At 39.8% G+C, this 15337-nt stretch overlaps 1 protein-coding gene across 1 annotated transcript in view; it reads right to left on the bottom strand.

Annotated features, from left to right (window-relative positions):
• Positions 1-263: 263 nt before the first annotated feature.
• The window catches only part of LOC131292949 (uncharacterized), a 61086-nt gene continuing 46012 nt past the window's right edge, over positions 264-15337 (bottom strand). The window contains exon 2 of the mRNA XM_058321039.1: positions 264-404. Coding sequence (XP_058177022.1) covers positions 264-404 — 141 coding nt within the window. The remainder of the gene's footprint in view (positions 405-15337) is intronic.

Genomic DNA, 15337 nt, shown 5'->3' with positions numbered 1-15337 from the left:
ACACGATTAGGAAAACACAAACTTGTGAAAACTTTTACCTAGTGTAATTCGTAAAAACATTGGCCATAGGCCCACAAGAGGTGGGAAATTTTACAACGGGAATCAATGCAAAGTAAATCTTCTGCCATTCTGCCAAAATTAAAACGACTGATTCGTATCGATGCAAGGCATTTGGGTCAACAGTTAATTGCATTCAAATTATAAAAAAAAATAAAGAAAGGTTTCCAACGCTGCAACTTCGCCCGATCACGCGCTAGGCGAAATCAGGCAACACTGCCTTGTTCCTTGGTTCCCCCACTACCACTTCGCTGCTGGCTGAGGCTTCCCCGACCGCTCAGTCTTGGCTGAGCAGCCGTCAATGATGGAGGTACCCCTCGCGTCAGCGTCCAAGTGTGAATTGCGTTCTGTAATACGTTTTTTTAGTGCAAAAAAGGCGACACCCATTGTAATCCATCGTCAACTAGTTGAAGTTTACGGGGAGAAGTGTATGGACATAAAAAACGTGCGTAAGTGGAGCCGCGAGTGCAATTCCGGGCGCACTAATGTTCACGACGAGGAGAGAAGTGGCCAACCGTCAGTCTCGGATGCAATTGTTGAAGCCCTAGTGGTGGCAGAAATGCTCAAAAACCGCCGTGCGACAATTAGGGACTTGGAAGAGAAGCTTGGAGGAGTGTGTAGCGGCGAAACAATCCGTCATATCCTTGTGAACAACTTGCAGTATCACAAAGTTTCTGCGTGATGGGTGCCGAAACAGCTGACCAAAGACCACATGAAGCGGCGCATGGAATGTGCGACCAAAGTTGTAGCCAACGTTTCCCTTGACCTGCTCAAGAAATTTGGCTGGGACATCATCGATCACCCTCCCTTTAGTCCCAACGTGGCCCCAAGTGACTACCACATGTTCCCCACCCTGAAAAAAACATCTCTGAGGGAAAAAAAAGTTTGAAAGTGACGCGGAGGTTCAGAAAGAGGTCAACACCTGGCTGCGCGAGGAGGACGGAGAGTGGTATTCTGCCGGCGTAGACAAGTTCATCGTGCGGATGCGCAAGGTGTTGGAAGAAACTGGCGATTATGTAGAAAAGTAGCCAAGACCGTGGCCTTTCCAACAGTGTAGCGCTTTTTGTAAATAAATGTCATTTTCTATGAAAACAAAAATTGGAAACCTTACTTTATTGTCAGCCCTCGTATCAACTTTTATTTGCAGATTATCTTTATTCAGGAGTTTCTTTGGCATGCCGCTAGTCCCAATTGGGTCCGAAGGCGTACCGTGGAAACGCGAATTAGTTTTGCGGATATGGTTTATTGTTTAGGTTTGGGACTGTTACAGTACAAGGTAATTTATAATGTTTATAAAAGTGTACAGAGCCAGCGGTAATTTGTAATAAAGATAAAAAATTGAGAATGAAAATATTTTGCGGAACTGGGGGAATTATGTTTTTATGATGACCATCACTACACAGGTTACTCGGTGGCCGCCATTACTGACCCATGCGCATGCGCAAATCGCCCACGACGGTAAATCAGACTGTCGTCTCGTCCGATCGGATCCGGTCAAGGAAGATCCGAAGAACGGCCGCTGAAAACCGCCGCACTACATCTTTCACGCGATGCTACACATTTCTGCCGGTCGGGGCTAGGGTTTAGTGCACTATTTTGATATAGTCTTTATCTTCCGCACACCTCTCTGCATAAACGTTTGACAAACAACTTGCGATTCATTTTTTGTTTTCTTCAGGTCCCGAAAACTTTCGGCCTTATAGATTGTCAATTATTTTCGAATGTCGTCACATCATTGCCTCTTGTTCACCTGTCCTTTCGACATCTGACTCTTATGTGTCGTACTGAAATAAAAAAAAAACTGTTTTATGTGGTCGCATACCGTTTTTCATTCTCTTGTAAACCGATTTAACAGTCACAAAGGACATGAAAGTGTCGGTCCGCATTTTGACATATTGGTACGAGGAGACCGTTCTTTAATATTGCTTGCTATGTTAATCCAACAATTTGAATCAAATCGGTTAAAAGGTCCTGTAAATCGGCCGTTTTAGCAAGCACTGAAACCGAGTCCTGTAAACGGGTCCTGTAATCCGATCTTGTTTTCGGGCCCTTTAAACAGGAAATGTTGCCGGGGCTTAAAAATTGGATATTTACCCAGGCCTTGCAACCAGGTCCTTTCTACGTGCCCACTTATCGAGCCCTGTAAACGATTCGCGTTATCAGGCTGCCTAATGGGGCCCAATGAGAACAAGGAAGAAGTTAAATTGCAGATTGCAAGTTAGCAAAAACATGTTTTGCAGAATCGTCTACCGAGGTGCAAACATTGCGATCGAAGCTTTATTCAAATGATGTAATAAAATCGATCCGCTGGGGTTCGCGTCAGCCGAGCGGTAGCGCCATTTTCAAAATCAGTCTTTGGGCGCAGGTTTTAGGAACAGTCTGCATTACTTACGCCAGCTGACAATTCGGCTCAGAAAAGATATTCTGGCCGACGATGAAAACAGTGAAAATGGAAACTTCGGCGATCAGTTGAGAGCCACAATTATGTACATGACAAAATGTGGAAAGGAATTGCATGATCGGATGCACTGAGCTTCGTTGCGTTGCAGAATTTTACAAAACAGTATACGGTTTTGAAAAAAAACTCGATGGAAGAGAATAATAAATATCGAAGACGGTCAAGGTTTTCAAAAATTTTAAATGTAAAAGGTTGAATTATACATTAACATTTTTTTCTACTTAACAAGAGCTTTGAAGCTACACTGTCAGCACGGGAACTCGTTTCTGACCGTTTGCTTCAAATAGCTTCGTTCAGATCGTGAATTAATGAGGATGAGTCTCTCATGACAACTCCGGCTTTTCATTATCAATATTTACATTTGATTAAATGGAAAGCCCTAAGAAAAGAAAACTAATACCCTTCTCAGTAGATAACTTTTTTTTTCTTAGTTGTGAAGTTGTGGGCAAGTTTTTTGGAGTCACTTAACAACTGAATATGACTTGAACCAAATGATAGATTTAAACCAAGCTATGATAAATTGAACGATACTTGTTAAGTTACTTCTGGTAATCTCGCGGCAGATTATTTCCTTACTCAATTTTTTAAGGTATTGCAGAATTTTTGGCTTGGAGTGTGTTATCTCGGAAAATAACTAAAAAGTCAAGTTTAGTTGATGGTTCGAAATTGCATGTGTTTTTAACCAATTTTCCTCAATTTTGATCAAAAACTAAAAATAATATTATCGCCACAACCTCGTCTCTGAAAGTGCTCAATGGAACAGCCCTATTTTTTCTAACCTTTTTCATATCATTTTTGTAAGCCTTCGTTGATTATATATTCCACTATTTTTTTGGCAGCGTGAACAGAGATTTTATTTTTTTTAACGCTTACATGAATGTTTAACACGTTTTTTTGATTTTTTTTAAGTGAAGCCGTTGGTTGTCCATTTGTTAATTTTCTGTTGAATGCACTTCGTTTTTGTTACCATTACCAGTATGGAATATTGTTGACAAGGAAGTAAAACAGTGTCTTTTTATGACGCATATTTTTTGCTGCTTCATTTATATGTATTAATTCGTTCTGATTTGTATGGCCGATCACCTATAGCAAATAACGCCTGCTTGAAAAATTACGCTTCTTTTCTTTCGCTGCTCTGTGATAAGCGACAATCTTGTGTAACCATTTTTCTTCATTGGCTGCTTACTTCAGGCCTTCCTTTATCGTTATGGTGTTACTGCTGTCAATGTTTTTCGTTTGAACAAGAAAAGAAGTTAGGAAGGGGAGCATACACACCTTTCCATCGCATTTTCCCGAATTAAATTTAAAAACGCAATTGGCAAATTTAAATCGGTTTTGAAAAAGGTAAGTTTTAGAGCATGAGTGCATATAGCATATTAAACCAGCTTTCACAAAAATAAAAAGCATCGGACATACACATTAAGTTTTGTCCATAAAATTATACAAAAGCTGTTTTTTGACAGATGTTGAAATAACACGAATAAACATCTGTAGTACCATTGCTTTTTGATCACAAACTTAAACTCAAAGAATAAATATGACAATTACGATCATATACTTATCAAACATATTTTGCCAACGAGACAGCTTAATTCAAACGCATCACTACGACGCACGTCAGATGTTCAGAAAAAAGCATTTTATTTCAGTGAGGTTTAAAAGAAAATCAATCATCTGATGTAACAATCCATATCAGCGATTGAACTTTAAACGAAGCTTTGTTTATATTTTTTGATTTCTTACTCTCAACAACGGTAAAGGATAGAATCCAACCTTAGCTATTTTTAAGAGGTGCAGAACGATTTTCTCGTTTGCAAAGCGCACTTTCTTTAAAATGGAATCTACTCATGCGCCCCTGCTTAAAAGACTTTCTAATCCACACAGCGGGCCATTAGAAATCGTTGGTCTCAGATTGTATCTCAAATAGCATCAACATCATTTTAGATAACACTGAAAGTCTACGAGCAGTGCTTCTATGATTGAGTTACGGTCTTTATCGGAAAAGGTAAGCACCACGCGCTATACCGGTTCTCACGGGCAAGCAGAAGACGCCAACTCAGCAGAACCACCGAGACGAGCATCACCGGTTCCCACGAGCTGTACCAGACGCCGAATCAGCAGTTCACGCACACTCACAGCTGAGGACAGTTAGGCAAAGCAAAGTTAGGAATAATAAGTTTTAGTTTAAAATTCAAGAGAAGAGGTCATGCCTCATAAGCAATAACGAATATTGTTTTTTTTTTTTTAAATTCAATTCTTCGCCCTCGACTCATCTATACTTCTAAAATTCTTGTGTCACGGTGTTAGTGTTCAAACTCCTCCTAATCGACTGAACCATTTAAACTCAAACTTTGCACACACGTTCCTTAGGTATGAGAATAGGTTTTTAACTATTTTTCATATCTGAAAATTTTATACTTTTTTAATTAATTACAATTATCGATCGCCATACATTGGTTTGTTTGTTTTGTTTACATTCAGCAATGTCACATAAAGGAAACTTTAACAAGTATAAACGGACACAGCAACATGCCTTTTCACAGACTGTGGTGGTGAGTTTAATACGTTGGTGGTGAGTTTAATTCAAACAAGTCGTTTCATATAAGTGACGATAGTAAAATCTTTGTAAATTTTTGGTAATAATAACTAATGTTGTTAATTGGTGATAATAGAATATGTGTGCAAATTATTGATGCTTAGAGCATTGAGAAAACCTTCTCATTTACCAGTGTTGTGAAAACGAATTTCAGTATAGCTACTACAGCGAGGCTATGAACTCGCGAATAAGGACGAGGATGCTTATTCGTCACGTTCACATGGAATCCAACGTGGCGTAAGTTTTACTGTTACCAGGAAAAAATGCGGCGCATAGTCATGATATAACAAAACGTGTGTTCACACATTAATGTCGCTGATAAACTCTTTTACAAAACTACATGTATTTAGTCCAACACGCTATGATAAGTATCGAGGATCTTTGCATGGTAATTGAAAATTTGGCGCTAAATTTAAGTTCGCCAAATCGTTGTGCATCTAATTTGATGGACACTTAAATAAGTCGTGAACTGCAGCATAATATTGCAGTCATGTTGGATGTCGTTTCTCACAACAATGTTGACTGATGAACAAGCATATGTTAACGATCGCATTATCAAGGCAGTATCAACGGGACAAAGTGGTATCTTTTTTTGGATGCCCCAGTCCGAACTAGCAAAACATTTCTCATATCGCTCTTGCTTTCCAAAATACGAGCAAACAATGACATTGCAACACCAGTTGCTTCATCTGGAATTTTAGTTGAAAATGGAGGTAGAACGACCCATTCATCATTTAAGCTACTACTTAACATCAATAGGAACCCAAAAGCCGTATGAAACATCAATAATCAAACACTCATGGCCTAGGTCATGGAACAGTGAAAAATAATTATCTGGTAAAAATGCACCATGGCAAAGAAGCATTCTCTTGAGGCGCTGACTCAAAGACGTGAAGTGTAATAAAGATTGTTCCAGTAAAACAGTAGGTCCGTGCAGTACACTATTCTCGATATACGCGAATTCGCAATATGCATTTTTTTATAACTGACAGCTCATAAGGTTGCTCGACTTCTGATTAGTCAATTTGACTTTATTTTGGTAGAATGAAGTTTTTGATATGCACTTTTTAACAGAGATATAATGATACAATAGAAAAAATGGAACGCTTATTAGTGATTTGGATTGAAGATATGTTAAAAAAGCGGTTCCCACTCAGTGTCAACTCTTCAATATGAAGTATAAACGATATGGCAAAGGAAATCCGCAATACGCGGAAATTCGATATACGCTATTGCGTTTGGTCCCAAACATTCGCGTACTGCGGAGACCAACTGTACTGTGTTTCTTCTCTCAGGTGATTTCAAGCAAACTCTTCCCGTAGTGCCACGATCCACCTATGCTGATAAGATCACCTAAACTTGTCTTACTCATCGGTGTTGTGGAGCAATTTCGAAAAACTTTAGCTAAGCATAAACAGGCACGTCCAAATGCTACAGGATCCATCAGCTTCTACTTTCTCCAAACAATTATTAGACATCGGCAATACACCTTAGCAGATTCTTAAAAGCTCTAATAGAAACCCGATTTGGAAAACAGATATGTACGTCATACATGGCTTACCAGGCGTACATAAAACATCGTTCATTCAATTGGTCTGCTTGATTAATAACAAAATAAGGATGATAATCATTAGCAGCCTCACTATAAGCTTATTACGACGTAAAAAGTGTAAATACAATGAAATTAATGTACTTAAGAAATATAATGTGACCTTTAAACCAATTTTTAACAACATCAAACGGGTCAGCTAGTAATTGTTTATTAACAAAATATGTGGTTTTAAAAACCTTACTTAGTTGGGCAACAATCTCAATTTTTTTCTGAAAAATTTAGCTCCACAAATCAAATTGATTTCTGTGCATCAATTTTATTTCTCGGCAATCAAACACAGTTACAGAGACTGCAGTTATTGCAAAACAGAGTAATGCGAATGATTTTGTATTGCGGCCGGTATACTCCTTTGATTGTTATGCTTGACGTCTTACAATGGATGCCGGTCAGACAGCGGATAGTGTTCCAAACTGTAGTCTTTGTGTGCAAAATTTTGTAATGCCTGGTACCAACGTATTTGACTTCCCTGCTATCAGTCTGAAATACAAGACTTCCCTGCTATCTGTCTGAAAAAGCCCGAAATCCGTTGTTTTTTAAAGGAGAACAATGGTACAACAGGATGCCGAGAGAGATTAAACAAGCGCGAAATCTAAGGGAGTTCAAACGCCTATGCGCCGTTTACGTCAAGCAGGTAGTCTGACGCTGTGCTTGTAATGTATTAAGTAAATAGTGTAGTTTTTGAGCCCCGTAGTATTGCATTGGTCAACACGGTCTTTGACTATGGTGATGATGAGTAAAAAAATGAACAGGGACTTTTTATTTTTATTATTTAATTTAACTTAATAGAATGAATGAGTCTATATAGTTTCCAGACACGCGCGCGTAAATGAGGACAATTGGTGGACATGGCTGTACGAAAAGAACTAGTAGTATCTACATGACTCGCATTATCAACCAATGGTAATGGGCGGTGTGAACTACAAACAGAGCAGAAATACCCTTTTACACTCCGGAAGGTGGTGCCTCGTTAACCTTAGGGGACTCGGCGATTTGCCTTTCAAGGTGATTGCTCGGGACCGTTGTATGCAAGGAACAAGATCAGGTCCCTTAAGTAGTACATGTGGGTTTCACCACACTATCAACCATTGATAGCTGGCGGTGTTAACCAAATCTGTGCAAAAATAACTGCCCTACTCCGGAGAGTGGCCCCCTTTTGCTAGTTGGGAAATCTAAGATGTACCTCCTTGTGCAATTGATGGCGACCGTTGTATGAATGGAGCAGAGATGGATGCGATTGTTCTGGAGAGTAATGCCCCAATGCCCCCTCTCGTTTGATGATTTATATTCAATATCGCAAGATACTTTCGTCCTTCTCAAACCTATGTAGGGGTTAGTGGTGGGACTCATCATCATCATTATCATCATCACTGCAGGCGCAGAGCAGAAAGGCACCGCGGTAATTTGTTACTGAAGGAATGTCCCTTTTTTTGTGGATGGGGCAAATCCAAGAATTTTACAAATATGGTTGAAAGCCCCGCTGGATATCGAGCGCTCAAAAAGAGAGCTATGAACGGGCACCAAACTCGACTGGCAATGGGAGCTATCGGATACGTTTTGCTCTATCGATCGATATGGTATATCGACCAACAAGTGTTCATTTTCGGGATACTTGGTTCACTTGGCAATCGCGAACGTTGAAAGTTATCTATCGATACATCAGTGGATAAAACGGCTGTCAAACGCGAACAAATTTGTCGAGCAGTTGCTATATCGATAGATACTGCTATCGCGAACGCTAGAAGATGAACCCTATCGATCGATATACTATCCACTGCTAGGGACCAGTCGATAGCTAGTTTAAAGTTCATTTTTGATGGTGGTACACTACAAAATCGACGCGAATCCACAATAACTAACACTAGTGAGCAACACAATTCGTTATTTCCACCAAATTCACTGGTTTTATTGATATTTCTTTTCAATTATTTTCTTCTGTTTACCAAATGTATCTCTTGAGCAGTATGAAAAGAATACTTGGATCCAGCTGGATGACGATTGTCTTCCATGCGATTTTTACATCCATTGAAAAGTAGCTAATTAGCAGCCAGAAAACTGGTTGCCTAATCGACCGATAGATTTATATCGACCGATACAGAAAAAGCGTACGCGATGCAAAATTCGAGTAGATAACTTTATCGACCGATAAAAATTCATCGATCGATTCGTGAAACCTACTTCGTTCGCGATAGGCGTCAATGTTTCAGAAAACAGACCGGGAGACCATCCGCTCTTGGTGAATATGACATCATGAGCCAACGGATGGATCGATCAACCCGATCGACTCCCACCGGGACCTATGTGACATATAGAGCGCCGCTATGGGTGGTCGATAAGCCCGGCGCCAAATCAGCCTGGTTAGTGACTGGTGTGGTAAACACCTCCTTAAAGTGGGCAGACAAAATCGACGCGATACCAAAATTATCGTCCGCAAATATGTCATCGCGGAACATGCGAGACGGGAGTGAGCTCGAGTTTCGGCGATAGTTGACAAAACGCCAAAAAGGAACGCGGATTGGAATGGAAACGGGATTGTAGATGAATTATATTGCCCTTAGACCGAACACGATTATAGCCACGGTGCGCCACGGATGCGTATTTAAAAAAGCGCTTAGAATACGACGAGTGGTGTAGCTGATAAATACATATTGTCCGAGCCCAGAGAGCGCAGAATGTGGTCAGACCAGGGAGGGGTAAGGCGGGGTTTAAGGAAAGAAGTGCAAGGCGAAATTTCCTGAACTAGTAAGGCATTGAAACACTGCACCCCTTGGCCGATCGTCGGATCTTAAAAAAACAAAAGACCAATCGACGCGGGAAGGGATATCGTTCAACTTGCAATAGCAAGTTTTTGCAAAATTAAGGAGCCTGAGAGTATTAATCAAGGGTCGACTAGAAACACTAGGTTGCGAGGTGCAAGTAAAATTAACTGCTGAATCAAACGGTGGGTGAAGTGGGTCAACGGGCAGAAGAGGTTCGACGGCCGGAAAAACGCGGCAGGCGGCGATGGCCGCTGTGTTCGCCAGCACAAGGTCCAGTTGGCGATCGTTCACATTGCGAATCCCACTCAGCTGGTGAAGATCGTGCATGTGCAGTAGATTGATGAGGCTGAGGGCGGCAGGTGAGGCGGCGCACGGAGTGAAGTACAGTACCGTTGAGTTTTCGATTGATGGGAGGTTGGTGCAGGCATGTGTCCAGGAAACGAGCGAATGGTTAAAATCACCGATGATGATAAGCGATACGTCGCGGGATGGTCTACTCGAAATTGCGCCAATACACTCCAATAGGTTGCTAAGCGTCCTGCGATCATTGTTGAGGTAGGGCGGGATGTAGACGGTCCCATTAACGATGTGTTGTCCGCTGGTATACACGTCGATCCAGACAGTTTTCAGTGAAGGTTAATAAGACCGCAGCTCGTGCGAGGGAAGCCGATGAGAGCACGCGATCAGCACTCCTCAACCTCGTGTGCGTGTTGAGTTTACGTTATTACGATCACATCGGTACACCGCGTAACGGTCAAGATCGAAGAATAGGCTGGTGGGCAATGAGGGGTCAAGCTAGGTTTCAGTGAGGAGCACAGTATCGAAGTCATACTCCGACATCGCCAGTCGAAAATCGGAACTCTTCGTGCGCAGGCTGCTGTCGTTCTGATAGAACCAGGCGCAACGTTGTGAGCGGGGGTCGGGGACAATCGATCGGGTTAAAATTTGGTTTCGTTGGTCGGTAATCTGCTATTGTGTTGGAATGGTGATGGGAGTGGTAGGTGAATAACTCCTGCTGGCTGGTACTGGAACTCTCGGGTCGTGCCCAGAAGTGCCCACCCCCAAGCCAGAACGATACTCCGAGCCGGACAGTATACCATGGTTTGTGTTTCTTCGATTTATGAACTCCTTGAAGACTGTACCCACGGGCCACGTGGTAAGTGACAGAGCATTCAGTTTATGCATATTATTCAAGGTAAATGAGAAATAATAATTAATTTTTGAAATAATATTCAAAGAGCACGTGAGTTATGCATCCCAACTAAGGTTAAGATTTTTGGGAAATCATAGGAACAGATTTTCACTTATATCTATGTTTTTTTCTGTCAGTATTCATCGTTTTAATGCTTAAGACTCAGCAAAAGTTAACGGTCTAGGCCGAAAGCTGATTAACTGGGTAGTTTTGAGTCCAGGTGCACATCTTTCTTCTGGTCGCTGGAAGAAGTCGCCCTCAACAAACGTGGTTTTGATACCTGAAAATTTCGGGGCTCTGATACCTGAAGATTTTGAAAAAAACTGACACTTTTCTCCGCAGGTACAGTTTTCTGGTTCGTAAAGCACCAATGGACTAAGAATACGCCTCAAAGATCAATTTTCGTGGGTGTAGTGGGGTATTTTCCATCGTTTTCACTACGGGTAAAAGAAGTTTAACATTTGTTCCAAGAATGCGGAGTATCAAACCAGGTCAAAGTGGGTTTTCAACAGGCAGGCTTATTTCTGTTTCGAGCGGGGGAAGAGGTTTTTTTAAAAATCGTTGGGTATTTAAGCAAAAAACAGATTTAATATAAGCTTCGGCGCAATGTTTGTAACATTTTGTGTCAGGCAAACTTCCCGTTGATTATATCACTTTGAAACCAAAACGATATGATTAAGCAGATCTTTTTGCAAGGCAAGCGATAATTGACTGATTATTTCACTTCGTTTAAACTGTTTAAAACCGACTTCTGCAATACATTGCGGTTTTTCGTTTGGTGCACATGTTTGTTGGTGTTTTCTTTAACTTTGAAAAGCAGAGTTACGTTTAAGAAAGAGAGTATTACGCACTCGTTGTTTTTAAACCAGAAAAAAACCGTCTTTAAGGATTTTTTTTTTAAATCGTACCTTTAATGTTCACTGCAATACTTTTACTTTGTTAAAAACCTTAAGAAATATCTTTAATGTCCCTTCATAATATAATGAGGCTACAAGGATTAGAAAATGTAACGTGCATTCACGAAGAAGGTAATCTATGACTTTTAAAGTCTTATACTTTCAGAAACTTCAGTTCTTGGTTTCTGAGAGTTTTTATTTACACTTTCCCCACTTCTTGCTTTCATCATCTTGGATTTCTAGGAAGAGTGGTTTTGATCAAAGGTTTGTCAAACTATTACGGGCGTTACCGTCTGCCACGACGAAGCCTTTCTTTGCTCCGTACACGTCATTTTGATTCGAAGAAACCAAAAGAGCGAAATGGTCGACAAACTTTTTGAACAAAAATGAGCACGAGTTTTGCCACGTCGTCCGACAGCCTAACATGCAATGTTTTTCCAAGCACCATGCAAAAACTTGATCAAAACGCCGCCAAGTTTGTTACGCTGACTTTAAACGATTCTACTTTGCATTTCTTTTTAAATTATACTTCTCTGGCTGAGTCATTAGTTTTGTATCAGCATTACCTAGCAGAAAGTGCATCAGAGCAGAAAAATATTCAAACGGTAGGTATATCATCCATAATGAATAAGCTTATTTTTTATTTTTAAGTTAATTTTAAGGCTGATTCATACTCCAGCCATGAAAGTACATATTGCTTGTGTGCAACGTATCCGCACAAAACCTCGCACTCAGCGGAGATCATATATAAATTCACGATTTGAGTGCATGTTTAAATGCTGTTAAAGCGTTGTTCGTTGTTTTTCAGCTACCACTTCTTTAAACTTGATATGCAAAAACAAATTTTTTCCACTGGTGTACGCTTCGCGGTTCGTTTTGTTTATAGCATTGTTGAGAAAGTTTACATAAAGCACAATTTTCCATAAATTTATTTTAATTTAAAACCGTACTATGCGGCGTTCCAAAAATTCAACTGCGGTTTGTCGCTTTTCCAACAAAATAGGAGCGATGTTTCCTTGCGACCCTTTTTTTTACGGCTTTTCTTCCGCTCCTTCTGTTGGACTCATTTAACGCGATCCTATCTATCTAACCCTGAACCCCCCTGACTGTCACATTTGCCATCAATCGTGATCATGTTGTTAAACGAAGTTTACAGGCATCTTTGATTTTTTAATACAACAGCTTCGGAACAAGTAACCAAATTCCATAGCTGTTGAGAAACATATGGTTAAACGTCATATGACCCAGCGAAGGATATAATTGCTTATGTCGACAGCCCATGCTCTAAAAAACACGATTTATTTGAACATGTTCCCTGACATGTACAAATAACATGTTCTCCACTTAATTGTTCGGTGCCGACAAGTAAACTTTTTGCCAAGGAAAGACCAGTGCTTTGAGTAAACATATTACTATACTTTAGGCAAAGAAGAAAGATGTTCTTATCGAACTATTTAGTAGATTCTCAAGAATGTGTTACATGTGTTAATAAAATCAAGAATAGCTGTATAAAACATTGCTTTGATCTCATTCCTCTTATATCCTTATCCACAGGATGAGCAGCAAAGGGAAGAAATTTGCGGAAAGGTTCGTGTCCATTAGCTAACAAAACAAAAATAACTACAGTACATCACGAGGGCTAAAACGGCGTTGAAGAAAACGCAAACGAGTACGACTTACGCTGGAGAATCGAAAAAAAGAAACTTTTGGAGACAAGAAAAGATCACATACTTGCTTTTTTTGCTATTAAGCGTAAACTTTGAGCAAGTTGTGTGTTGCGTATATCGAAGGAAATAAACATAAACAAAAAACTATTTTCAAAGAGGTCAAAGCGTTTAAGCAAACTCCAGGAATGTTATGAGACCATCAAGTAAAACATTCAATCCGGTACAATGTAGAACTGTTTTTGTTTGGTTGCAGTATGTTCTTTATTCATGCTACGTTGAGTTCGTCAATATGATATCGACAACGCACTTGTTCATCCATCATCATACAAGAATGCTACCGTACATGACAAATAAGTAATGGCTGTTTCAAACATATGATAACTTTTCAATTTTAATCAAAAATAAGGTTAAGAAATGCTCGTGAAGCTCTAAGAACTCATTGAAGTAAATAAAAACGCCAAGTTTCCCTGCTCAGAATACGCTGCAAAAATTTTTTAAATCGTTTAAAACAATACCGGACTTTTTTGCAACGATGGATAAAAAATTACAACAAAACCCATCGTATGGCAGAGCCTTTTTCATTTAAAAATAATTTTTGAGTTAGTTTGCGTATTATTTCTACTTCTTCTTGTCGTAACGACAACTTTGGTCATGCCTGCCCGTTAAGGGCGTACGATACTTGTTTCCCTATTGTACGTGGATAGTCAATCCTCTCATACAGGGGTGGGTCCGGTCTCGGTTGGGATTCGAACCCACGCCGTCGAGGTGGTGAGCCCTGGCGCTCATGGGCCGATTTTCTAACCGGCGCTACCGCTCGGCTGTCGCGGACCCCCAATTTTTTATTAATTGCGTATTATTTGAATAAGTTGTTTTCGTAACGATGCTTTGGGTAGAATAAATCTGTTATTAAAACATAGCGCAAGCAGCTTCTGTTACTGTTCATCGACTAAATCACACACATTTCACTCTTTTAAGTCGCTTTTTTAACGTTAAAAAGTAACACCATCATGCTTACAGTTTCATACACTTTAAAGATTGACAAGACAAACAAAGAAGATTGTTTTCGAATGATACTGAAAGGTTCAATCAAAAGACTTTGAATTGTTTTGTCGTTCATATTTTACATCACAACACACTTAAAATGTTCTAAAAAGCAACACCAGTCTCCGTTTCATTACTAGCACACTTACATTTACGAGCACGTTTAGATCGGTCACATAAAATATGCTATTTGCTTGAACATTCAACCAAATGAAAAGTAACACCAAAATGAGACGAGAAATCAAACAAGGTAATAACTTCAATGTTAATCATCAAAACAAGCCAAACATACCCTGTTTTCATATGGTATCTCTCAAAACATGAATGTTTTGATCGTTTCACTTTCCAATTATGTTACTTGTATAGGATGATCATATGATCGATTTATCAGACGGATTTTACTGACGAAGAGTAATGTCACATTCTCGAGTTACACCCAACACTACCCGTTATATCAGTTTTTCTTTAAATTCTAGTTAACAACCCCGTTTCCCATTTTTAACTTACAACGATACCTTACCGATTGTTAATTAATCCAGGTGATCTTTCGACCTCATTAAAATTTCTCTAAAAGGAAGGTACTCTCTGCGACCTCTGGAAAGAAAACAAACCTTTAAATTGTATCAACAATAAATAAACTAGAATTCAAGCTTCTCTACAATTTATTTCATCATTATAAACAATATTATTGCCATCGTTTGTAACCGATAAGTAAGATTTTTGTGTATTTCTTCCACACTCAGTGTTTTCCAATAGCGCGCATAAGACAAAAGAAACTTTCTGTTGTTTTTTGTTCCATCGGTTTAAACACTGCGATGCGAGCCTAACAAATTTCAGACAAGGCAGGCAGTAACGAGAAGAAGTTCAGTTCTGCTCTTCGTGCACTGAGCCAGGTCGCCAATAAGCATATGACGTGTTTTTGTAAAAGTATTTATCATGTTCGCTAAGAAAGCTACGTTTGCAAAGGTTTAAGAACACTAGCGTGGCAGGTTTCGCGAAATTTGCTCTTGAGAATCGTAATTTCTACTTTGAAAGACAATCACTTAGCATATTTAACGAGCA

Source organism: Anopheles ziemanni, unplaced genomic scaffold (assembly GCF_943734765.1).
Source record: "Anopheles ziemanni unplaced genomic scaffold, idAnoZiCoDA_A2_x.2 scaffold_48_ctg1, whole genome shotgun sequence".
Taxonomy (NCBI): Eukaryota; Metazoa; Arthropoda; class Insecta; order Diptera; family Culicidae; genus Anopheles; species Anopheles ziemanni.
Note: the sequence above shows the minus strand (reverse complement) of the source record. Positions and strands in the feature narration are given on the sequence as shown.